The following is a 25,802-nucleotide window of genomic DNA, read 5'->3' on the forward strand; positions in this document are numbered from 1 at the left end:
ATAACCACACCTCAGGCGATGGGCAAGGTTGAGAGGGTGGGGCCTTCACGAATAACCTCAGCAGGTATGGGAATGGAACCCGCGCTGTTGGTGTTGCTCGACCTCACAAACCAGCCGTCCAGCCAACTGAGCTGACCAACTCTCTGGGTGGCACTCTTCAGTACACTCCCTCATAGCAGTGGTGTCCACTGTCATTTAATGGCCAGTTTAATGGCCACTTCATGTAAGACTTTAGCTTAAGTTGTGTCTGTGGCACTTCATTGCTGTTGTAATATGTTCTTTTCATGGATTACACGTCAGACCATTGGGTTCGATACAAAAATAAACAAAATCACCGCAGGAAATCCCAGAACACCCGTTAAAATTCTTTAATTCCAACGCAGTGGAAGGGAGTTTAATTTATTTGGCTGCCATGAAGTAGTAGCCTTGATCAGAGGATTGTTTGATGAGTTGTCTTTTGAGGTGTCCGCTTTTATAGGGCAGCCATTTTTCTTTGAAGCCACTCATCAGGTTTGTTGAGTTGCTTGGGTCAACACGTACCATGGCGGTGTCATACAGTGGCAGTGAAGGTCTATTCTTGAAGCTACAGCTTCCATGGGTTTTAACAGATTATTTTAACCGCTGCTTCTGAAAGCAGAGAAAACTTCACCTCCCTGGCATCACCTTCCATCCTCTTGCTTTCCAATGAGAGAAGCACCAGGATGTACCAGCGACGGGAACGGGCGTTACTTAATCTCGCAGGATGGAAGGCTGCAATCTGGCAGACCACTCCCTGATTGGATGGCAGATCTACTTTCAACTGGCAAAGGAGGTCACGGGCATTGACTAAAAATGAAAAGTTGTATTGCAATCCTTTTTCTGATTGGGGAGGGCGTGAGTCAGGAAGACAGTGTTTTGTTTGTTAAACGGTTTTTATTTTCCAAACACTTTTCCATTTAAAGCTGCACTCCTTTAGAGCACATAAAAGACCCTTGTGGTGTCTATTGTGCTGCGTACAAAATAGGTCTCAATTAACAGCCATTGAATACTATCACCTGCGCCGTGCTTTGAAAAGGTTAATGTGATATTTCCAGAATAGCTAGTGCTAATAGGAAGTAGAAAAAGTGACATTCTGGTCATGTTACAGTCGGAGGAAAGAAAATCAGGTGCACTTTGGTCTTTGGGGCGGTACGGTGGCACAGTGGTTAGCACTGCTGCCTCAGAGCGTCAGGGACCTAGGTTCGATTCCCAGTTTGGGTCACTGTCTGTGTGGAGTCTGCACGTTCTCCCCGTGTCTGCGTGGGTTTCCTCTGGGTGCTCCGGTTTCCTCCCACAGTCCAAAGATGTGCAGGTTAGGTTGATTGGCCATGCTAAATTGCCCCTTAGTGTCCCGGGATGTGTAGGTTAGAGGGATTAACGCGGTAAATGTGTGGGGTTGTGGGGATAGGGCCTGGGGTGGGATTGTTGTTGGTGCAGACTCAATGGGCCAAATGGTATCCTTCTGCACTGTAAGGATTCTATATCTATATATTCTCTAAATCTGAAGAAAACCGCCAAAACATGGAAAGCTGCCATTGGAAGGTCAGTGCAAAACTGCTGCAGGAGGATCTTTAGCCTCTTGGTGATGCTGATATGAGGGGAGATGGTGGTGTAGTGGTCTTGTCACTGGACTCCCCTTCCAGAGATCCAGGATAATGCTCTCAGAACCTGGATTCGAATCCCACCGCAGCAAACCTGAATTCAATAAAAACCTGGAATTAAAAGTCTAACGGTGACCACGCAAAATAAACCCATCTGCTCCACTAATGCCCTCAAGCGAAGGAAATCTGCCATCCCGAACCTGGCCTGAGACTCCAGACGCATGGTAACTGCCTCCTCTGAAATGGCTGAGTGAGAGACACTCAGTTCAAGCTGCCCACACCTCGTGACTAAATTAAAAAACGTAGGCTTGAATATTCTGATTTAAAACACCTCCTTTACCTGGCAGAGGAGCGCGGTGGGGCCAATCGGTGGGCGGGCGGGCGGGGTGGATGACCTGAGTTTGGTGTGCCTTTTTAATAGAGTTTTTTTTTAACAATTTCTTTTTAGATCCCGAAGAACAAGTGAAAATCGATTCCAATGAAAGAGCGTTCAAGGAGCGGATATTTTCGAGGAAACGGCAAGGTGCGATGCGACGCAAGATTCACCAGGTCAACCATCATAAGTTCATGGCCACGTACCTGCGGCAGCCCACGTACTGCTCCCATTGCAGGGAATTCATATGGTAGGAAGCTCCCGTGTTCAGTCTTCGATGTTAAATGAACACTGTGCTTTTTGTTTAAAGGTTAAAATCCTTAAATGTGGAACATCTGTCGAGGGCAATCCAGGTCCCTTACCCTTTTACACACAAGGAGTGAAGGTTTCTCTTTCCGTTTCCACTCTAGAATGTTTGTCCGCTCAGCACTTCATGATCTTGTGTGAATAAAGATAATCGATAGTGACCCCTGATGTTCAGATGTTTTTGCTGCTACACTTTTCCATGTCACACAGTTTCTCTGTGCAAACATTTTGATGTGGAGATGCCGGCGTTGGACTGGGGTAAACACAGTAAGAAGTTTAACAACACCAGGTTAAAGTCCAACAGGTGTATTTGGTAGCAAAAGCCACTTTTGCTACCAAATAAACCCGTTGGACTTTAACCTGGTGTTGTTAAACATCTGACAAACATTTTGAGACAGTAAGAAGTCTCACAGCACCAGGTTAAAGTCCAACAGGTTTATTTTGTATCACGAGCTTTCGGAGCGCTGCTCCTTCATCAAGTGGGAGCTTGTGATGTAAAGCTCGTGACACCAAATAAACCCGTTGGACTTAAAACTTGGCGTTGTGAGACTTCTTACTGTGCCCACCCCAGTCCGACGCCGGCATCTCCACTTCATAACATTTTGAAAGACCAACTGCTTCAGGACGAGGTTTATTTTAAATTAAATGGAAGATTTAGTCACCCCTTTCACTTATCCTAACAGCTATGGTCGCACGACCCAAACTATTTTCCAGTATGACCCATTTAACACTTGAAAATTGACTTTCCATCGAGAAACACAAAACAGTACAGCGACAATCACTATTTATTTTGTTGCTGATATGTTTTGGGACATTGTCTTATTTTTAAATTCCTTCACTGGATCTGAGTGTTGCTGGCTAGGCCAGTATCTATCACCCATCCCTAATTGCCCTGTGAGTTGCCTTCTTGAAGCACTGAATTTGAGGTAAAAAGAAGGGACCTGTTCTGACTATCGCAGACAGGTTAATTTTTCAGAGTCCGGGAGAGAGAGGGAGAGAGCAGCTTGAGGTTAGAAGTCTCTGTGGTTCACTGCGTAGGAGTATGGCTTTTGTTCATGCTCAAATTGGGAAGACCAAATTCATGGGGAGTTAAAATGAGGCTGGAAGATTTGCCTAGCTTTAGCTGGTGGGAGAAGTCTCCAGGAAAACTTGCACCATAAAAGACAGCTCTGGAGTTAAAAGTTTTGAGACTGGAAAAACAAAAGAAGCAATAAACCCTCAGGAGTTAAGAATTATTTTGGACTAATTCTAGAATTATCTGCTAATTCTCATGCTCTTTTATCCACAGGGGAATCTTTGGAAAGCAGGGATACCAGTGTCAAGGTAATTGATTTTAATGTAATCATCTCAGTAAGGTAAATTGTAAATTGAGGAATGGACATTAAAATGCAGCCACGCAGAAGAATAATTTTCCAGTCCATTTCCCAGCGTTAAATAAGAGATCCAGCCAAGGACAAATATCTCGATTTTGTCTGGGTTGACCATAGAAACATAGAAGAAACCACATAAATCAAACCTCCAGTAATGAGTTCATAGAAACATTGATGATAGGAGCAGGAGGCCATTTGGCCCTTTGAGCCTGCTCCGAGATTCATTACGATCGTGGCTGATCATCCAACTCAATAGCCTTATCCTGCGTTTTTTCCATAACCTTTGATCCCATTCGCCCCAAGTGCTATATCCAGCCGCCTCTTCAATACATTCGATGTTTCGGCATCAACTGCTACTTGTGGTAATGAATTCCACAGGGTGAAGAAATGTCTCCTCACCTCCGCCCTAAATGGTCTACCCCAAATCTTCAGACTGTGACCCCTGGTTCTGGACTCCCCCACCGTCGGGAATGTCCTCCCTGCATCTGCCACTGTTGGGTTGGACTTGATTGGGAATCTGTGCTTGTTCCTGTAACAGAAGTGAACGGCATTCATGGAATAGATGAGGCAGTCGATGAACGCAGCTGACCAGGAGAAATATTTCTGTCCTTGGCAATGAATCACCAGGTTGCCAACTCATTGGCTTCTGGAGAATATGGATAGCATCTGGAGATGAGCAGCACTGTAGTTAGTGCTGCTGCTTCACAGCTCCAGGGACCCGAGTTCGGGGAACTTGTGGTAAGCACAGATTCCCAATCAAGTCCAACCCAACAGTGGTAGATGCAGGGAGGACGTTCCTGACGGTGGGGGAGTCCAGAACCAGGGGTCACAGTCTGAGGATTTGGGGTAGACCATTTAGGGCGGAGGTGAGGAGACATTTCTTCACCCAAAAAGTGGTGACCCTGTGGAATTCATTACCACAAGTTCCCAGCTTGGGTCACTGTCTGTGTGGAGTCTGCACATTCTCCCCGTGTCCGCGTGGTTTCCTCCGGGTGCTCCGGTTTCCTCCCACTCTCCAAATATGTGCGGGTTAGGCTGATTGACCATGTTAAATTGACGCTTAGTGCCAGGGGGTTAGCAGGGTAAAATATGTGGCATGGGGATAGGGCCTGGGTGGGATTGTTGTCGGTTCAGGCTTGGGCCAAAAGGCGTCCTTCTGCACTGTAGGGATTCTATGATTAATTAATTCCTATGAAAAGTCTGTTATTAAAATTCAGCCCCTCTCGCTTCTAAAGTCTGCTAGACTTCTCATCGGAGGTTTGGCAGCTTCATCTGTTTTGGTGCTCCCTCCGCTGTGTGAGTGAAGAGCTCCCAGTTATCACAGAGATCAAACTGCCTTCCAATGAATCAATCTCATTCCCCGCGTTCACTCAGCGTCACTCCCACATGGGGGATCTTATTGAAATTGACAGGATACTGCTAGGCCTGGATGGAGTGGGCGTGGAGAGGATGTTTCCACTAGTAGGAAAAACTAGAGCCAGAGGGCACAACCTCAGGCTAAAGGGACGATCCTTTAAAACAGAGATGAGGAGAATTTCTTCAGCCAGTGAGTGGTGAATCTGTGGAACTCTTTGCCGCAGAAGGCTGTGGAGGCCAGGTCATTGAGTGTCTTTAAGACTGAGATAGATAGGTTCTTGATTAATAAGGGGATCAGAGGTTATGGGGAAAAGGCAGGAGAATGGGGATGAGAAAAATATCAGCCATGATTGAATGGTGGAGCAGATTCGATGGGCCGATTAGCCTAATCCTGCTCCTATGTCTTATGGTCTAGTGTGGCTGATGTGAGAATTCATACTTTAAGAATACTTCCGACGCTGAGGATTTTACTGAGATAAACAATTCCACTGTTGGAAATGAACCTGCAAGAAAGGAAATGTGGTGTTATTTAAAAACAAATTGGATTTGCTGCTCTGTCAGTGGCCTAATGGGCAGTTTGTAGCATTAACCCTTGCTGCTGTTTGTTTCACAGTGTGTACGTGCGTGGTCCACAAACGCTGCCATCAGTTAATTGTCACAGCCTGTCCTCGAATAAAAAAGGACAAGAAAGAGGAGGTATGAACAGGACTGAATTTCTGTGTTTGGGTGCAGTCGGGAGCAGTGTCTCTCTGTAGGTGTAGTCCTGTCAACACGGGCACATGGGATTTCCAGTTGTGAGCGAGCTTCACATACTACACATCCCTGTATGTCACAGAGGTAAAGGTCTATCGCTCGGACTGCATGGGGATGGCCACTCCATGCTTGAATCTGAGTTTGTTATCTTGTTACAGTTACAGTTATGGGCGGCACGCTGGCACAGTGGTCAGCACTACTGCCTCACAGCGCTGGGGACCAGGGTTCAATTCCGGCCGTGACTGTTTATGTGGAATTTTCACATCCCCCCCCGCCCCCCCGCCCCCTCCCCCAACCGTGTCTGCGTGGGTTTCCTCCAGGTGCTCCAGTTTCCTCCCACACTCCAAAGATGTGCAGGCTCGGTGGATTGGCCCTTAGTGTCCCAAGATGTGTAGGTGAGGGGGATTAGCAGGGTAAATACGTGGGGCTACAGTGATAGAGCTTGGGTGGCATGCTCTGTCAGAGAGTCAGTGCAGGCTCGATGGGCCAAATGGCCTCTTTCTGCACTGTAAAGGTTCTACGAATTCCGTCCCCTCAGGGTTGCAATCAGCCAGAATTGAAACTTTTCATTTCGATGGCCCTACTGGAGCCTAGAGCACTTGTCCCTTGGCCTACCACTGGGAGGCTGCTATCAGACAGGTAAACTCACCCCTGCATCCGCCCCCCCCCCCCCTCCCCTTTCACCACTAGCCATCCAGAGGAACCTGGGGGCAGAGTGGAAAATCCCAGTTGGCCTCGATTAACAGGCCTTAACATGCTGTTAATGAATGTGATGGCCTCCCCAACTCATGTGGACGGGTAGCCCTCCCACCTCCAGGAGAATGGCTGGTGAGGGGGGATGATGAAACTGGCACCGCAGCCTGTGAGGTCTAAAACATCCAGCCCACCCATGAAATCTCTGAAACTGCTCTATGTAGCTGCTCCAGTTGCCATGCAACAGAATGGAGTCCACACCACACTAACTTGAGGGTCAGGTGGGGGGGAGGGGAGGTTCAATTCCTCCCCATTGGGAATTCGCCATGGACAAAATTAGTCTCTTTCCAGGAGTTGCATTATGATCGAAATCTGGACACTTTTGAGATCCTCGATTAAAGTCTCTCTCCATTTGCCAACCTGCTTCATGGTGCCAATGCGATAAATGAAGCACAAGCGCCCCCTGGTGGTTTACAATGTGAACTGTAATATTTCAAAGCTCTCCATTGACTGACTGGAGTGATTGAGAAATACTCCTTGTGCTTGTTCGCTGCTTGTCTCAAATGTTACCAGCACCTGGAACACTGTGGCCATAACTTTTGACCGTCCCTCGGGATCAGAATTCATGCTTTCCTTGCTCAATTCAATCTAACCAGATGTTTAAGATTCATAGGTGCTGACAGGGTAGATCGAGAGAGGTCTCCAGAGCAAGAAAGCACAAGTTTAATTTTAGAGTCAGGGCTGCTGTTTGGGAAGCACTTTCTCAGACAGAGAGTGGTGGTAGTTTGGAACACTCTCTTTCACCAAAGGCTGCTGAGGCTAAGGCAATTTTGAAATATCAAAAGCTAGATTAATTGATAGATTTTCAATAATTGAAGATACTGAGGGATATGGGACAAAGCTGGAGCGAGGATATAGATCGAATTGCATGGCGGTACAATCTCTGGAGACTTAAATGGACTTAATCCGGTTTCTATATTCAACAGAATGTACTCAAAATGGAAAGTTGGGATGAGATTCTTCATCCCAATCTCTTGTGACCTAACAATAACTCTATTATTTATACATCCACACACATACAGTGCCTTCAATGTAAAATAAAGCCAGGGCAGTTCTTAGGGAAGAAATGGAGATAATGTTGAGCCTTGTAAGAGTTGGCGCAATGGCAGAAGGTTTTACCAAGGAGACAGGTTTGGCAGGGTTAAACCTTTCTAGGCATCAGATGAAGGAGATTCTGACTCATTCACATCTTTCAGTAAGACAGACGTCCTGGATACAATTCTTGGCTCTCTGAATACTTTCATCGCCCCCCTGTTCACACACCATATGGTTCTTCATGTAGATGAGCAACATAAGGCTGGAATTCCATGGAGTCGGGGAGACTCCGCGAAGGGGTGAAAATGACGGCCAGGACCAGTTTGCAGGATTCCCAATAAAAGCAAATGACTGCGGACGCTGGAATCTGAAACCAAAAGAGAAAATGCTAGAAACTCTCAGCAGGTCTGGCAGCATCTGTTTTGACAAAGAGTCATCTGGACTCGAAACTTCAGGTTTTTTTCCCTCTCCTTACAGATGCTGCCAGACTTGCTGAGATTTTCCAGCATTTTCTCTTTTGGTTGCAGGATTCCCAACCCTGTTCTTGGGGGCATTCCAATTTTCGGGAGCACGTTTTAAGTTTGTGGGCTGGTTCTGGTTGTGAACCTGGTCCCCCTGGGCTCCCGACCTGTCCAGCTCTGTTGCAGGGATTAGGTGTGCTCCAGTCCTGCACAACTTTCTGCATTGTGGAGATTCTATAATAAGAGAAGTGAAAAGTTCTGCCCATAGAGCTACAAGCTTAGATCCCTAATGGGAGAGAGAAATAAAAGTAGCATTGGAAATAAAATCAGGCCTTACATGATGGCTCCAATGGGAGAAAACCTTTTGTTTATCTGTGTCTCCATCTGTCTTCAATTATTGACAATTATATTTCATAGGTATGTGAGCAAAGATTCAGCATCAACGTACGTCACCAATTCAACATCCACAACTACAAGGTGCCAACTTTCTGTGACCATTGTGGCTCTCTTCTCTATGGGCTGATGAGGCAAGGAAAACAGTGTAAAGGTAACTAATGTCATCAGGCACCCTCTCTTTACTTCCTGAGGTCAAAGAGAAAGGCAGAGTTTGTCCACATTTACAGAGAATAAGGTTGTCTGGCGAGAGGATCCCACACAATGCTTTTCAATTCACTTCATGGTGAGCGAAGCGAGGCGAGTCAGAAAACGATAAAAGCAACTTCCAGCGGATGCTGGAATCTGAAACTAAAAGAAAAAATGCTGGAAAATCTCGGCAGGTCTGGCAGCATCTGTAAGGAGAGAAAAGAACTGACGTTTCGAGTCCAGATGACCCTTTGTCCAAGAACCTTGGAGTCAGAAGATGATTTGTTTGAAAAGTTATTTAAAAAGAGGAAGAGAGAATCCTCCCAAATCCAATATGTATCTCAATGCAGTGTGTTGGATGTTGCTGGCATAGTAACGATTGTCGCCCCCTCCTCATTGTGTGATGATGTTTTCTTTGACTTCCTTTGGATTTTCCTGTAGAGTTACATCCCACAGAGCCAATAGAAAAGCTGCTTTCTGATCGGACACACAATTCTCTTGGTCACCCTGCTGTCATTGGAACAGTAACAGAAATTATCAGAAGGGATTACGAGCAGGAATAAATCGAGCATGCCGAGTGTAGGAATCCATTCCACCATCTCTATCCAACTCAAACTTTGAGCCATCCTAAAGAAAATGCAGCCACAGTATACATTTCATCCAGACCATTAGGGGGGTGGGCAGCATGGTGGCACAGTGGTTAGCACTGCTGCCTCACAGCATCAGGGACCCAGGTTCGATTCCGGCCTCAGGTGACAGTGCAGAGTTTGCGTGTTCTCCCCGTGTCTGCGTGGGTTTCCTCCGGGTGCTTCGGTCTCCTCCCACAGTTCAAAGATGTGTGGGTTAGGATGATTGGCCATGCTCAATTGCCCCTTAGTGTCAGGGGGATTAGGAGGGTAAATATATGGGGTTGCAGAGATAGGACCTGGGGATTGTTATCATTGCAGGCTCGATGGGCCAAATGGCCTCTTTCTGCCCTGGAGGGGTTCTATGATTATCGTAGGATTGTGGTAATGAAATGAGAAGGTTGTAGGGTGGGGCCACTCATACGAACAATGAGCACAGCTTTTAATCAGAACAGTTTAATGGATACCCTGTCAGTCTCAGAATTATCAAGGGAGGCGCTGACCCACTGATGATAATTTGAAGGGAGTCATTGTGATTGTGAGAACTTGTGTTATTTCCTGTAAACCTATTAAGAGCTGGTCTAGGTGAAGGTATTAGAAAGTATGCGGGACATGTAGGCTTCCACGGAGAAGTTTGTTTTCCCCTTTGGCACGTTTAAGATGCTGACTGGGATTTGTTCTCTTGTGAAACGTTGACGCAAAAACACTTCCTCTCCCTTCCGACAGTTTGCAAAATGAACATTCACATTCGCTGTGAGAACAACGTTGCCCCAAGCTGCGGAGTGAACTCTGTGGAACTGGCGAGGAAGCTGGCGGAGATGGGACTCAGCGCGGGAGGAATATCCACGTTAAAGAGGAGGCAGACGGTAAGGATGCTGCTGACTTGCTTCTGGGGTAATTCCAACTTTGGATTGTTTGTGGTGGTAACAAATGATGAATAACACTGGCAGTGATGTGGCTCTTGCCTTGTCTACCCCAATTACAATAGTCACCACATCTTACAAAGTGCCTCTTTGGTTCTAAATAGCTTTGGGACATCCTGGAAGTGTAAACATGCTAAGACTTTTTTTCATCCGACTCCACATTCCCAACTGGTAGCCTTGCCAATCAATAATGTGCATTGGAAATTCAGCAGATCATTTTCCAACAATTCTAATATAAAGGCCAACAAGTGATGGACCGCACAAATTTCTAATATGTGATTCTTCAAGGCATTGCTTCCCTTGTATCTAAATCCACATGGATCAGGAACAAAACTGTCCCCTACGCACCGAGTCTTTAGGACTCTGTAGGCTCAGTGGGTTTATCCAGTGGGTGATTCAGCTAGACGCACCAAGAATATCCCATGTTTGATCCCTGTTCTGTGCTGAGGAGGGTGACCACTACTGGAGCATCAATCAAACCCGTTCTATCCAGTCAACTAACCTCCACTTGGGCAGTCAGCCTTCTATAGTCAGCATCAGATATCCTGCCCCAGAGAGTGAGGCATTGACCTTGGCTTCTGCTCCAGGTCACTGTCCTGGTGGCCGGTGAGAACAGGATTGTGCTCAACTGTGATGTTCCGGATGCACACATGAGTAAGCACCACATAGGCTGCTACCAGAGAATGTCCAGCTCGGAGTCGGCAAGGTGGCACAGTGGTTAGCACTGCTGCCTCACAGCGCCAGGGACCCGGGTTCGATTCATGGCTTGGGTCACTGTCTGTGCAGAGTTTGCACATTCTCCCCGTGTCTGTGTGGGTTTCCTCCGGGTGCTCCGGTTTCCTCCCACAGTTCGAAAGATGTGCTGGTTAGGTGGATTGGCCATGCTAAATTGACCCTAGTGTCAGGGGGTTAGCAGCATAAATGTGTGGGGTTATGGGAATAGGGCCTGGGTGGGATTGTGGTCAGTACAGACTCAATTGGGCTGAATGGCCTCCTTCTGTACTGTGAGGATTCTATATGATACAGATTTCCAACTCTATATTCCTCATTAAAAGAGGTTTGTGTACTGTGTTTCAATGGAACACTAAATTCCATTGTTGGGTGTTTGTTTTCAAACATTATTTCTGACAATAGAAGCATTGCTAGTGTAGGTATCATGTTGCAAGAATTGGGTCCTGACTCTAACTCAGTCACAGAAAGTATAGCAATAAGCGGTTTACAATATTAAGCAGTTAAAAGGAAAAAAATGGCAAGTTTATGGGCAAAGATCAGGTGAGGGGCTACTTACTAGCTCTTTCTGAGGGCCATCACAGAGTGAGGGGCTGAATAGCCTCCCTCATTGCTGTAGGATTCTATGAAGTAGTCGTGTCTGTCAGATTTGATACTGTGAGTCTATCTCTGTTGTTCCCTTCGAAGAACATGTTTTGTTTCACTCTTTCAGTTACGCAGTCCCAGACATTTATTTATATGTTTAGTAGAACATTTATTGGGCAGCGCAGTGGCACAGTGGTTATTGCTGCTGCCTCACAGCGCCAGGGACCCAGGTTCAATTCCCGGCTTGGGTCACTGTCTGTGTGGAGTCTGCACGTTCTCCCCGTGTCTGCGTGGGTTTCTTTTGGGTGCGCTGGTTTCCTTCCACAGTCCGCAAGACGTGCTGGTTAGGTGCATTGGCCGTGCTAAATTCTCCCTCAATGTACCTGAACAGGTGCCAGAGTGTGATGACTCGGGGATTTTTACAGTAACTTCATTGCAGTGTTAATGGGAGCCTACTTGTGACTAATAAGTAAACTTAACCTTTAAACTTTAAAACTTCAAACTTTAGTACATTATTCAGTTCTCTGCGTGCTACAGTAACTCTTTTTATATTTCTTTTCATGAAAAAGAGACAAAGTCATAAGAACCACAAAGAAAGTGAGGCCCTGGGTGATACCGTAGACAGCAGTAACAGCCAGCAAGTACAACGCAAACTGGGCATCGACGATTTCACTTTCATCAGCGTTTTAGGGAAAGGCAGCTTCGGGAAGGTAAGTGCTTTGAGAAACCAGAGACACGTTATGACCTGAAGCTGAATATTCTTCTGGGCCCGGGTAAACCCGATCTGCGCACTTTCACAACTCGCAATCCGCACACCCAACCCGTGTGTGATCCTGCACGCCGTTTTTATCTTTTCACACCGGAGTCAGGTTCACAGTGCGGTTTGTACGTCACATAGATGGCCCACCTTGGTTCCCCAACATAGCAGCCCAGTTCCTAATGATGTTTAAAACTCACTAAACCACATCCCTTACCTCCTTCATACCACCTCCCCCATACCAGCCATGCCTCCTCAGATGACTGATGCCATCTCTATGTTCCCCATGCTTCTTCCATGTCCACTCAGCTCACCTATGCCATCACTATATCTCCCATATATTCTCCATAGGCAAGGCACAGTGGCACAGTGGTTAGCACTGCTGCCTCACAGCTCCAGGGACCTGGGTTCAATTCTGGCCTCGGGTCACTGTCAGTTTGCACGTTCTCCCCGTGTCTGTGTGGGCTTCCTCTAGATGCCCCGGTTTCCTCCCACACTCCAAAGATGTGCGGGTTAGGTTGATTGGCCATGCTAAGTTGACCCTAGTGTTAGGGAGACTAGCAGGCTAAGTATGTGGGGTTACAGGAATAGGGCCTGGGTGGGATTGTGGTTGGTGCAGACTAGATGGGCCGAATGGCCTGCTTCTGCGCTATAGGGCGTCTATGATTCTATTCTATGATTTTATAGCCACTGAGCCAGTATGTGCTATGTACAGCCCTCAGATTGCATGCAATATCAGTGGAAAATATTGCCTATTTCTCGGGAGAAAAATAAACCTCTCACCATTTAATAAAAGTCTCCATATCATTGATAATGAGAAAAAAAGTAATTCTGCCACATTAAGGAACCTTGTAATACTACTTGTAATTCTATTAGCCTTTGTCAACAAATCAGAAACCAAACCCAAGGGGCAATCTTGGGACAGTTTCCACCAAACTGTCATTTATTCTCAGATAAATGGAACACCTACCACACTAGTTTCAATTTCCAAGTAGACTGTCTGTCAACCAGTATAAGGGTTTCAAGTGTCAAAATCATTTTTTTTTAAATCAGCCAGAGTCATTTAAATCACAGTAGAAAAGATGACAGTACAGGCAGACTGGATATAGAATCACCAAATCACAAAGTTGTTATGACACAGAAGGAGGCCTTTCGGCCCATCATGTCTGTGCCAGCTCTCTGAATGAGCCACACACCGAGTGTCATTTCCCCGCCTTCTCTCCGTAACCATGAACGTTCTTCCTTTTCTCCATTGGAAAAACTTTGAAATGCGTGTGAACAAATCCAGAAAGCTGGTCAATATTAGGGTCAACTTACCCTCAAAGGATGAATCACTGCATTGAAACCACTTCTACATTATAATTCAGCGCATAGTGGTGATATTTGCACGCCTTTCAGAGTGCTTCCAACTCCTTAGCTCCCCATTTTCTTCACTAACTCTCAAACCTTGTTGTGCTTTCAACTGCCGTCCAATAGCCCACACCACAGCTGAAAATGGTGCGTGGGAGGAAATCTGGTCTTTGTCCCGGTTTTTCAGCAGAGGCTGGTTTGCACACTGGGCATTCCCAAACTGCAGGTAGGCCAGGGGAAAATGGAGGAAAATCGGATTCCCTCCAGAAAGAACAAAGTATGGCCATTCACACGCTGATATCTAATGTAATCTCATGTTGAAACACGTCAAAGCCAGCAAACATGCTGCTTTCTGTATGCTTTGCCCTGCCTCTGGTAACAGAATGAGAGAAGGCCTTCTCTGGTCCTCTATTCAAATTGATCCATTATGTATGAAGCAATTCAGTTATATTCCCCACAACATTGTCAGAGTAATATCAATATTCTGAATGAACCTCACTTCTGGACGCTTTTGCCAAAATTTTCCAGCCCTCCCCGCTGGCGGGATCTTCCAATCTCACAGAATTCCACCCCCCGCGGCACATTCCCCAATGTGCAAAGGGTGCAGGGCACACAAAACCCTACAGAGATGGGCGGTGGTTCCATTGCTACCTCACAGCGCCAGGGATCCGGGTTCGATTCCCGGCTTGGATGACTGTGTGGAGTTTGCACGTTCTCTCCGTGTCTGCGTGGGTTCCCTCCGGGTGCGCTGGTTTCCTCCCACAGTCTGAAAGACATGCTGGTTAGGTGCATTGACCTGAACAGGCATGGAGCGTGGCGACGATGGGAATTTCACAGTAACTTAATTGCAGTGTGAATGTAAGCCTTATTTGTGACTAATAAATTAACTTTTAACTTCCACACCCAACCCCCTCCAGGCCAGCTGTGACCCAAACCAAGGCCCCCAACAACCTCTGCCCCATCCCTGCAGGCCTGACCTGAACTGATATCACCACACTCCACACCCAGCCAAGGTCTTACCTTCCTCCAATCCCCACCCGATGTCCAACACCATCCCCTCCACCCCCACCCCTGCAGACCTGACACTCCCCCCCCCCCCCCCCACCACCACCCTGAGGACCCATTTTCCCCCCTTCTTGAAGTCCAATCAACACCCCGACCTGCAATGTCACGTGACCTCCAATTCTCCCCATGACCTCTGACCCCCCTCAACCCCAAATCCTATCCACCACCTTCTCCCTGGCCTGTCAAGATCCTTTAAACATCATGGGGTCTTTAAACTTACCTGGTTTGCGGCAACTACTACTGTAACAAAGGACGACGACCTCTTTCACTTCAGCTCTCCTGAACTTCAGCGCTGGGCTCCAGGGGGCGCTGCTCTGCCCGGATCCCCTTTGGCCTATGGCAGAAGGTCAGGCAGGAGAGAGTCGAAAGAAGATTGAGATAAGTAATTGGACACGGAATGGCAATTTGATGCTGATTGCCACTCTGAGGAAGCTCAGGCCCACTTAATTATTTATTTTATAAACTGGAGCAGTGGCAAATCAGAACAGACATGTTAACTGATAAAGCCATTCAGAGGAAAATGTCCATTTGTTTGTTAATTCTATACCGAGCCAGAAATGCCACCTGCATAAGCTTGCTGTCTGTCTCCAGGTGATGCTGGCTGAGTTAAAAGGCACGGAGGACGTGTACGCAGTGAAGATATTGAAGAAAGACATGATTCTCCAAGACGATGACGTGGAGTGTACCATGACTGAGAAACGGATCCTGTCACTAGCCAAAAACCACCCGTACCTCACACAGATCTTCTGTTGCTTCCAAACCGCGGTGAGTAATGTGGAGATCAGTTAAATCAAGTGTTTCAAAAAGTGTCTCCAGTGACAACCTTGTCTCACACACCACAGCATTGTATTATATTGCCGCATATACCTTTCTTATTCATCATAATTGAATGTGATTCCCATGAGAAGCGGAAGATAAGCCTGTGCATGTTTTGGTTGTGCAAGTCTGGTGTAGTAATTTATTAAGCATGGGAATGAATCGAGGCATTATATAGTATTTGCAGTACAGAAAATGGTCACTCAGCCCAACAGGTCCATACGTACCAGTGTTTATGCCAAACCTCCTCCCACCCTGACACCATCCACAAATCCTTCCCTTTACTCCCTCGCATCTGGCTCTTGTGTTTATTCGGCTGCCCATCACCCACAAGGTGCCAATACCCCATTTGGACCTCTACCCACCGCATCTGGAGTCTTCATCTATCTCCTATCAGTAAGCGATGTGGTATCTCTTTAACCCATTTGTCTAGGAACTTTTCATGCATCCTTGTCAGGATCCAGCTTCTCTCCTCTCCATCTTCCCTCTGCCTTGCATTGTTCATCTTCCTCATCCACCCTTCTGCCTCGTTGCCTGACTTTGTGAGCCCCTCGCCTTTCCCCCACCCCCTCCTTGCACAGCCCTCCTTCCACATTGCCCCCCTTTCCATTGTCAGACCACCACACCCCATACCCCGCATCCCCAGCCTCATCTCACCCTCCACCCCTGCTCAAACTTCGGACTTTTGTTGCGGTGACTGCATGAATCCCGCAGTACAGGGCTGCCCAGATGGACGCTGGTGTGTGGCACCAGGGACGAGGAGACGCCCTGTACTCCCCAACCCCAGGCACAGTACTGATCTGAGTCAGTGACACAGGAGGGTCCATGGGTCCAGCAGTACAGTGCTGTCCATGCAGACCAGCTCAGCATGGAGATAGAGGGCAGGAACCGATCTGCCCTGGCAAAGTGGTGATGTTACACGTCAGATTATTCATTAAAACGTATTTTACCACATAAAGTCAAAGGTGGCAATAGGCAAACAAACAGATAAGCAGCCACCATTACCCCTGCCATTACCCATTTCTTTGATCACTATATTTAGAAGCATAATAGAGAAAATATTACCGCACAAACATACAGACGAACATACAAGGTAGGAGTAGATCACTGTCCCTCGAGCCTGTTCCGCTAGTCAATAGGATCATGGCTGATCTGATTGAAACCTCAACTCCATCTCTCCATCTCTTTGACCACCTATCAACTCCCGCTGGAAGGTTCAGTGTCCCTTTATCTCCTCTGCAAATCTCCCTTTGGGCCTCTTCAACATTAAAGCTGCAGTGAAAATGGAAGCTGTTGATTACGGGCGCTCTCTGCTTTCACTGGGTTTTGAGGAGGAACATGTAAAGAATCGTAGAATCCCTACAGTACAGAAGGAGGCCATTCAGCCTATCGAGCCTGCACCGACAACAATCCCACCCTATCCCCGTAACCCCACATATTTACCCTGATTCCCATGGGAATCCCATTCAACTATGATCCCCCCCTGAAACTAGGGTCAATTTAGCATGGCCAATCAACCTAACCTGCACATCTTTGGATTGTGGGAGGAAACCAGAGCACTCGGAGGAAACCCACGCGGACACGGGGAGAACATGCAGACTCCGCACAGAGGGTGACCCAAGCCGGGAATCGAACCCGGGTCCCTGGCGCTGTGAGGCAGCAGTGCTAACTGCTGTGCCACCGTGCTGTGAAAAGCTGGCAGTTTTAGTTGGATTCACTTGGAAGGTCACTGCAAGTGGTATTTGAGAGAATGGTCTCGATCTCTCCACACGGTGTTCGAGATCATCTTCCCAGAGCTCCACCAGGAAGTGGGGTTGCATTGTGGATGTCTGTGAAGGAAAGGTGTAAATTGTGACTGGTGTGGTGTTGGAGGAATGGTGACATGAAAACCAGGATTTAGTTTGTGAAATCCTGTGGTCCTTTTCTATTTGTCCTGCTTCACCTGATGGCCATGTTATTGTGCAGTGTCTAGAGTCCAACAACAGATGGCATCTGGTAACGTTACTGAGCTCACACGGTGGCTAAAGTTAGATTACTATATTAAACAAATAGGAGTCTGAAAAAATGGCATTTTTAGAACTACACTTGAATGAAGTGCAATTAGTTTAGTGAGTTTATCGAAGTGAATTCATTATTATGCAGATGATACACTGTTGTCTTGGGTTATGCAGTATCACACCCTTGACTAGCTTGGCGTGTCTCCAAGTTTATAATTCGCAACATTTTGTGTCAATAGAAAACTTTGCTACTTCCGCTTACAACCACTTGGGAGCACAGTTTGGTGAAAAAAGTGACGTGCTGCCAAAGTTTTTTATCATGCACTCCCAAGGATAAACGCACAAATGCCAAATTTGAAACAGTCACAATTTATACTACAGATGAAAAAAGTGCTGTTGGTTGGCAAATTGACTATATTAAAGCCTTGCACGTTTTTAGAGTTAGCTGGAAGCTTGGGGAACCTATAGCTCCCCGTCGCTTTCTCCATGGCAATGCCTCAGCCAATTGGAGTCAACTTGCCAACCAATCAACACTCTTGCCTCCTGTTATGTTTGTTTGAAATTTGACATTCTTGCATTTGTCCTGATGAGTGCAAAACCACAAACTTTGGCAACATATGTCTCTGTTCAGCGACTTGCAGATTTTCCATGGGCTTTTCCATATAAATGTGCAGTGATTGGAATTGTATTCAGTGCTGCATCTTCTACACGGTATTTGGGTTCTGTCTGAATAGGGCAAGAAACTGTGTATCTTGTTAGACAATTAGTTTGAGGAATTTTTAATCAGCAGTGCAAAATTTAAACCAGGAAATGTCAGCTCAAATACAGAATTCAATATTAAATTAGATACAGCACACAAAGAGGAAAAAAGTAGGTTAGATTAAGAGAGTTATCAAAGGAACACAAAAATTGATTTTTTTTTGACAGTTTAAATCTTCAACAATAATCAAAAGCTGAAGGAATGAGACTATACTTATAGAATCCCTACAGTGCAGAAGGATGCCATTTGGTCCATCGAGACTGCACCAACTCTGGCAGGATATTTTACTCAGGCCCACTCCCCCGTCCTATCCCCATAACCTCACATATTTACCATGGCTAATCCATCTAACCGACACATTTTGGGATACTAAGGGGCAATTTAGCATGGCCAAGCCACCTAACCTGCACATCTTTGGACGGTGGGAGGAAACCGGACCACCCGGAGGAAACCCATGCAGACACGGGGAGAACGTGCAGACTTCAGACAGACAGTCACCCAAGGCTGGAATTGAACCCGGGTCCCTGGTGCTGTGAGGCAGCAGTGTTAACCACTTTATAAAAGTTAATTTTCAGTGCTGGAAAGGTTGTTGGCCAGTAATTAAGATTTATTATGCCAGTAAATATCAACGTATATTGGAATGGACAAGCCTTAACTTGTTTTTGGAAAGTTGAGTGGGTAACTACTGGGTAAGTAGCGGATCTTCACACTTCCCATGTGTTTCACACAATATTTCATCTCTGGGTTACTGATCAGAGAGAAGTTTCTGGAGAAGCAGGGTCACTTGGGCAGCAACTTCCTAATTTCCACAAATCAGCTGCTAAAGGGTAGTGTCTGAATGTTGCTTTTTGACTCACTGATCCATAACGCTGAGTGCTTTACGGTAAACATAATGATGAGACTAGTTATGTCCTGCCTTCTGATGTTCTCTCCAGCATCAGCACTCTCGGGCAACCCTGTAACAATTGGATACTTTAATGCTGTTCCTGTTTTAATTTGGAAATGTGTCAATGAGCTGGTGCCCAGTGTCTCCCTACAAAATCCAGCTGCCTTGTCCCAGTGGTTGACTTGTAACCCTCAGTTTATCACAGACCTGTGTGGCTGCTTACAGGGTAAGGGAGCCAGATTTATTGGCAATGCATTCTGGTCTCCAGTATCTAAATGAGATTGAAGTCTCATTGAAAGATTGAAAGGTTCTGAAAATCTCTTCAGACAATCATTTCTTCACATGTTAAAATCCCCTGGGTGATAATTGTGTCATACTGATTCTGATAGTGTGCATACTGATCATTCCCTAACAGAGGAAAGTCCCAGCCAGAATGATAATAAGGGGCTTTTAAAACAACAGAACATGTGGTGGTCGTCGTAGAGTTTTACTGCACAAAAAAGAGGCCCTTCGGCCCATCAGCATGAAGCACCGACACGGTTTGGCTAAGATGCAAATGAGATCAAGCCTTGGAGGAGGTGCAATGCCTGCTCCAATCAGCTTGAATCATGTAGATCAAGCCCAAGACAGGAAGTGATGAACCAGTCTTGTCAGCTTGGATCTGGAATGTCTCACTTGTTGAGACTTTGAATTGGACTTTGATTGGATTGAATTGGATATAAACCAAAAAAATTTTTTAAAAATAAAGCACCAGCACGGTGGCACAGTGGTTAGCACTGCTGCCTCTCAGTGCCAGGGACCTGGGTTCAATTCCAGCCTCGGTCACTGTCTGTGTGGAGTTTGCACATTCTCCCTGTGTCTGCGTGGGTTTCCTTTGGGTGCTCCGGTTTCCTCCCACAGTCCAAAGATGTGTGGGTTAGGTTGATTGGCCATCATAAATTGCCCCTTAGTGTACGGCTGTGTGGAATTGTAGTTGGTGCTAACTCGATGGGCCAGATGGCCTCCTGCACTTTAGGGATACTATGATTCGATTCTAATCCCATTTTCCAACACTTGGTTCGTAGACTTGTTTCAAGTGCTCATCTGAATGCTTCCTAAATATTATGAGGGTTCCTGTCTCTACCACCCTTTCAGACAGTGAGCTTGTAGAAGAAATTATTTTTGATAACACTCAGGCCTAACTTTAATATTAAGGGATTTTATTGTTACTCATAGGATCCCTACAGTGCAGTAGGAGGCCATTTGGCCCATTGAGTTCACACCGACTCTCCAACAGAGCATCTTGGCCCAGGCTTGCACCCCCCGCCCTATGCCTTAAGCCCACGCATTTACCGCACTAATGCCCCGAACCTACACATCTCAGGGCACTAGGGGACAATTTAGCATGGCCAATGCACCTAACCTGCACATCTTTCGCACTGTGGGAGGAAACCGGAGCACCCGGAGGAAACCCACGCAGAGACAGGAGAACATGCAAACTCCGCACAGACAGTGACCCAAGCCAGGAATCGAACCCAGGTCCCTGGCGCTGTGAGGCAGCAGTGCTATCCACTATAATAATATATTATTATTTTATTTTATATATCATAGAATCCTTACAGTGCAGAAGGCGGCCATTCAGACCATCAAGTCTGCACTGACCACAATCCCACCCAGCCCCTATCCTCATTACCCCATGTATTTACCCTGCTAGTCCCCCTGACACTTAAGTGGCAATTTAGCATGGCCAATCAACCTAACCCGCACATCTTTGGACTGTGGGAGGAAACCCACACAGACACGAGGAGAACATGCAAACCCGACACAGACAGTGACCCAAGCCGGGAATCGAATCCAGGTCCCTGCCGCTGTGAGGTAGCAGTGCTAACCACTGTGCCACCCCAAAGCCTAATGCACCTGGCATTCCCAGGCGGTCTCCCATTCAAGTACTAACCAGGCCTAAGTCTGCTTAGCTTCTGTGATCAGACGAGATCGGGCATTTTCAGACTAGTATGGCTGTGTGTATATATATATTTATTATATATGTATATTTTTAATAATATATTATTTTATTTATTAACAATTTATGGCGGGGGTGGTTTATGACCCGCTGACTCTCTACATGAGCAGAGAAATATGACTTGCTGTGAGGGGAAGAAAAATAATTCTAGTTTATGTTTGCAATCTCAATTCTGGGCGATTACAGATGGGGTTCAGAGTAGTTATTTTTAAATAATAAACAACTTTATTTGAACACGTTATACATAATTTTAAATGAGAATTTAACAAATTAAGTGCTTACAGCGCATTCACAAGCCATAAATGATATCCCAGCCTTTGGAATGCTGTAGTGGGAATGTGATCAAGTCAGTGTTGGAAATTCATTCAGATTGTTTCATTGAGGTTCCTAAGTCTAAAGTATCTACTCAAAGCTCTCTTCACTCCATGTTGATGTGTCTGAAGAATGAACACTGCAGTCGAAGATTCTTTGGTGAACTTTTTGCTGCAATTGTATGGGGCATTGGTGAGGCCTCGCCTGGAGTATTGTGCGCAGTTTTAGTGTCCTTATCTGAGGAAGGATGTTCTTGTTATAGAGGGAGTACAGCGAAGGTTTGCCAGGCTGATTCCTGGGATGGCAGGTCTGTCATATGAGGAGAGACTAAGTCGGTTAGGATTATATTCACTGGAGTTTAGAAGAGTGAGAAGGGATCTCACAGAAACTTATAAAATTCTAACAGGGTTAGACAGGGTAGATTCAGAAAGAATGTTTCCAAATGGGGGGGGGGGGGGTGTAGTCTAGAACTAAGGGTCATAGTTTGAGGATAGGGGGTAAATCTTTGAGGACTGAGGGGAGGAGAGATTTCTTCATCCAGAGAGTGGTGAATGTGTGGAATTCACTACCACTGAATGTAGTTGAAGCCAAAACATTGTCTGATTTCAAGAAGAAATTAGATATAGCTCTTGGGGCTAAAGGGATCAAGGGATATGGGAGGAAAGGGGGGATTCAGGATATTGAATTCAATGATCAACATGAAGGTGGAGCAGGCTCGAAGGCTGAATGGCCTTCCCCTTCTAGTTTCTGTCTTTCTATGATTTGTAGACTACTGAAGGTGTCTAACTAGTTCCTGGTTCCATGATTTTCCCATGATCAATGATTAGATGAAAATGGAAAGCTGTAATTTTTCAGTCAGTTAGGTTCTAGATCAGGTAAAGACTCTGGTTGTTCTGCAGCGCCAACTCTGGAAAACCTCCACCAGGAAGCTTGGCCCTGCAGCCTCTCCTTCCACAGAGAGAGAGAGAGACAGTACTTCTGCCGCCTTCTTGCAAACATACACTGGTGCTTGTTAGTTTAATTACTGGATCAGTCCTCTTCACACAGCTGGTTAATGCTGCTAAATGGGGAGGCTACAATTATCATTGTAAACAGACTGGTACTAATTAGAGAAAAGTGCAGATCTAATCTGTAATTGGGAATAATAGGCGATTAGTATGTTTAGTTATTCAAATATTTTATTGTGAATTAGTTTATTGTAATGAGCCTTGAGGTGGTTTTAGGTGCTGCTGTCACACACATTTTTGCAAATCTGTAACATATCAGAATGGAAAGAAGGGTGGAAAATGTAATTGAAAAGTAATAAGGGAGTGATAAACCTCATTAAGGATTAAAGTAATTACTTCTTGCACATCACACAAATAATCACCTTTATACCTGTTAAGAGGAATACATAATGCGGGTGCACTAGATTGCAATTGGCAACGTGTTCATGTGGAGAATGCATGAGAATGGAATTTAAATCCTGTAATTATGTGCATGATGGACTGCAGCACACGTGTATGTGCACACTACAACATATGCACTACATGCCACTGCACTAAACTGCAGTATTCCATTCTGTGTACACTGGGCCATCATATAAAGTGTAGCAATAAAATATGATTGGCACTTCTTGTACTCTTGCACATAAAAGCACAGTTTTGAATCTGACTATCAGCGAAAATAGAATGTGCTTCCTGCATGTGTGTTAATTCAGAATCTAATGTGTGTTGTCTGTCTGTGTGCCTGTATCACTGTGTATGTGGCTATATATTGGGTGGGAATTTCTGGCCACGCTCACTCTGAAACCGGAAAATCCTGCCTGAGGTCAACGGACCTTTCCATGGTCTGACCCTTACCCGCTACGATTCCCATGGCGGGCGGAACGGGAAAATTCCACCCACTGTGTGTGTGTGTGTCATTGTGTATATGGCTATATACTGTGTCCGTCTGTGTATCTGTATATAGTGTTTGTCTGTATATAGTGTTTGACTGTATATCTGTATATAGTGTGTGTGTGCGTGCGCGGTGAGGGGGGCACCTGGGATATGTTTTGTACAGTAGATCCGTGTCTCTGTATAAAAATAAAACCTCGATCTGGGCTCTGAAATGCTGCCGTGTATTTTATTTTTAGATTTGCATCACTCCCAAGGGGATTTTCAGAATGACAGAGAGCTGTTGATGCTCGGGGGCAGACAGTACAGAGATCTCAATGTGGTGATTTTTTGAAAAATGGCTTGACTGGTATTGCCTTTTCCAAACATGCTGCAAGAGCAAGAAGGATAAAGAGAGAGAGAAGAAGAAGATGGAAGTGAACAGAGTGAGAGATAGAGAGGTGAACAGAAAGAGAGACAGGGCTGAATGGAGAAAGAGCGATTAACAGAAAGTGAGTGAACAAATGTGCCATCAGATTCTGGTTTCCATGGAAACCTGATTCAGATTGCTGTATGCCATCCTCAAATTGCAATAAGGATAGAATTTGATCTATCTCGTTACTATAACCCAGTGCCCCTGATCAAGGGAAAATGACTTGTTTTTCTATTTACTTTGAAATGGATTTAGAAATAGGATTCTCGAAAACAGCAGCAATGAGTGGGTAGGGTGTGTGGTTAAGATGTTATCCCAGGGACGTACGTAAGATCCTGGAATATCATTTCAGAAAATGATATTGTTTGGGTTTAATCTCAGTTGTTTGGGTTTAATCTCAGTTGTTTGGGTTTAATCTCAGTTGTTTGGGTTTAATCTCAGTTGTTTGGGTTTAATCTCAGTTGTTTGGGTTTAATCTCAGTTGTTTGGATTTAGTTTCAGTTGTTTGGGTTTAATCTCAGTTGTTTGGGTTTAATCTCAGTTGTTTGGGTTTAATCTCAGTTGTTTGTGTTTAATCTCAGTTGTTTGGGTTTAATCTCAGTTGTTTGTGTTTAATCTCAGTTGTTTGGGTTTAATCTCAGTTGTTTGGTTTTAATCTCAGTTGTTTGGGTTTAATGTCAGTTGTTTGGGTTTAATCTCAGTTGTTTGGATTTAATATCAGTTGTTTGGATTTAGTATCGGTTGTTTGGGTTTAATCTCAGTTGTTTGGGTTTAATCTCAGTTGTTTGGGTTTAATATCAGTTGTTCTGGGTTTAATATCAGTTGTTTGGATTTAGTATCGGTTGTTTGGGTTTAATCTCAGTTGTTTGGGTTTAATCCCAGTTGTTTGGGTTTAATCTCAGTTGTTTGGGTTTAATCTCAGTTGTTTGGGTTTAATCTCAGTTGTTTGGTTTTAATCTCAGTTGTTTGGGTTTAATCTCAGTTGTTTGGTTTTAATCTCAGTTGTTTGGGTTTAATCTCAGTTGTTTGGTTTTAATCTCAGTTGTTTGGGTTTAATCTCAGTTGTTTGGGTTTAATCTCAGTTGTTTGGGTTTAATATCAGTTGTTTGGATTTAGTTTCAGTTGTTTGGGTTTAATCCCAGTTGTTTTGGGTTTAATCTCAGTTGTTTGGGTTTAATCTCAGTTATTTGGGTTTAATCTCAGTTGTTTGGGTTTAATCTCAGTTGTTTGGGTTTAATCTCAGTTGTTTGGGTTTAATATCAGTTGTTTGGATTTAGTTTCAGTTGTTTGGGTTTAATCTCAGTTGTTTGGGTTTAATCTCAGTTGTTTGGGTTTAATCTCAGTTGTTTTGGGTTTAATCTCAGTTGTTTGGGTTTAATCTCAGTTGTTTGGGTTTAATCTCAGTTGTTTGGGTTTAATCTCAGTTGTTTGGGTTTAATATCAGTTGTTTGGATTTAGTTTCAGTTGTTTGGGTTTAATCCCAGTTGTTTTGGGTTTAATCTCAGTTATTTGGGTTTAATCTCAGTTGTTTGGGTTTAATCTCAGTTGTTTGGGTTTAATCTCAGTTGTTTTGGGTTTAATCTCAGTTGTTTGGGTTTAATCTCAGTTGTTTGGGTTTAATCTCAGTTGTTTGGGTTTAATCTCAGTTGTTTGGGTTTAATATCAGTTGTTTGGATTTAGTTTCAGTTGTTTGGGTTTAATCTCAGTTGTTTTGGGTTTAATCTCAGTTATTTGGGTTTAATCTCAGTTGTTTGGGTTTAATCTCAGTTGTTTGGGTTTAATCTCAGTTGTTTGGGTTTAATATCAGTTGTTTGGATTTAGTTTCAGTTGTTTGGGTTTAATATCAGTTGTTTGGATTTAGTTTCAGTTGTTTGGGTTTAATCTCAGTTGTTTGGGTTTAATCTCAGTTGTTTGGGTTTAATCCCAGTTGTTTTGGGTTTAATCTCAGTTGTTTGGGTTTAATCTCAGTTATTTGGGTTTAATCTCAGTTGTTTGGGTTTAATCTCAGTTGTTTGGGTTTAATCTCAGTTGTTTGGGTTTAATCTCAGTTGTTTGGGTTTAATCCCAGTTGTTTTGGGTTTAATCTCAGTTGTTTGGGTT

At 44.9% G+C, this 25,802-nt stretch overlaps 1 protein-coding gene and 1 pseudogene across 1 annotated transcript in view; one reads left to right on the forward strand and one right to left on the reverse strand.

Moving 5' to 3' along the window:
* The window catches only part of prkcha (protein kinase C, eta, a), a 212,311-nt gene that overhangs the window by 117,207 nt on the left and 69,302 nt on the right, over positions 1 to 25,802 (forward strand). Inside the window, exons 4-10 of the mRNA XM_078234226.1 lie at positions 2,068 to 2,242; positions 3,587 to 3,621; positions 5,638 to 5,720; positions 8,444 to 8,573; positions 9,961 to 10,100; positions 12,041 to 12,181; positions 15,235 to 15,408. Coding sequence (XP_078090352.1) covers positions 2,068 to 2,242; positions 3,587 to 3,621; positions 5,638 to 5,720; positions 8,444 to 8,573; positions 9,961 to 10,100; positions 12,041 to 12,181; positions 15,235 to 15,408 — 878 coding nt within the window. The remainder of the gene's footprint in view (positions 1 to 2,067; positions 2,243 to 3,586; positions 3,622 to 5,637; positions 5,721 to 8,443; positions 8,574 to 9,960; positions 10,101 to 12,040; positions 12,182 to 15,234; positions 15,409 to 25,802) is intronic.
* LOC144507406 (5S ribosomal RNA) lies at positions 20,987 to 21,105 on the reverse strand (annotated as a pseudogene).

Source organism: Mustelus asterias, chromosome 18 (genome assembly GCF_964213995.1).
Source record: "Mustelus asterias chromosome 18, sMusAst1.hap1.1, whole genome shotgun sequence".
In the NCBI taxonomy this organism is placed as follows: Eukaryota; Metazoa; Chordata; class Chondrichthyes; order Carcharhiniformes; family Triakidae; genus Mustelus; species Mustelus asterias.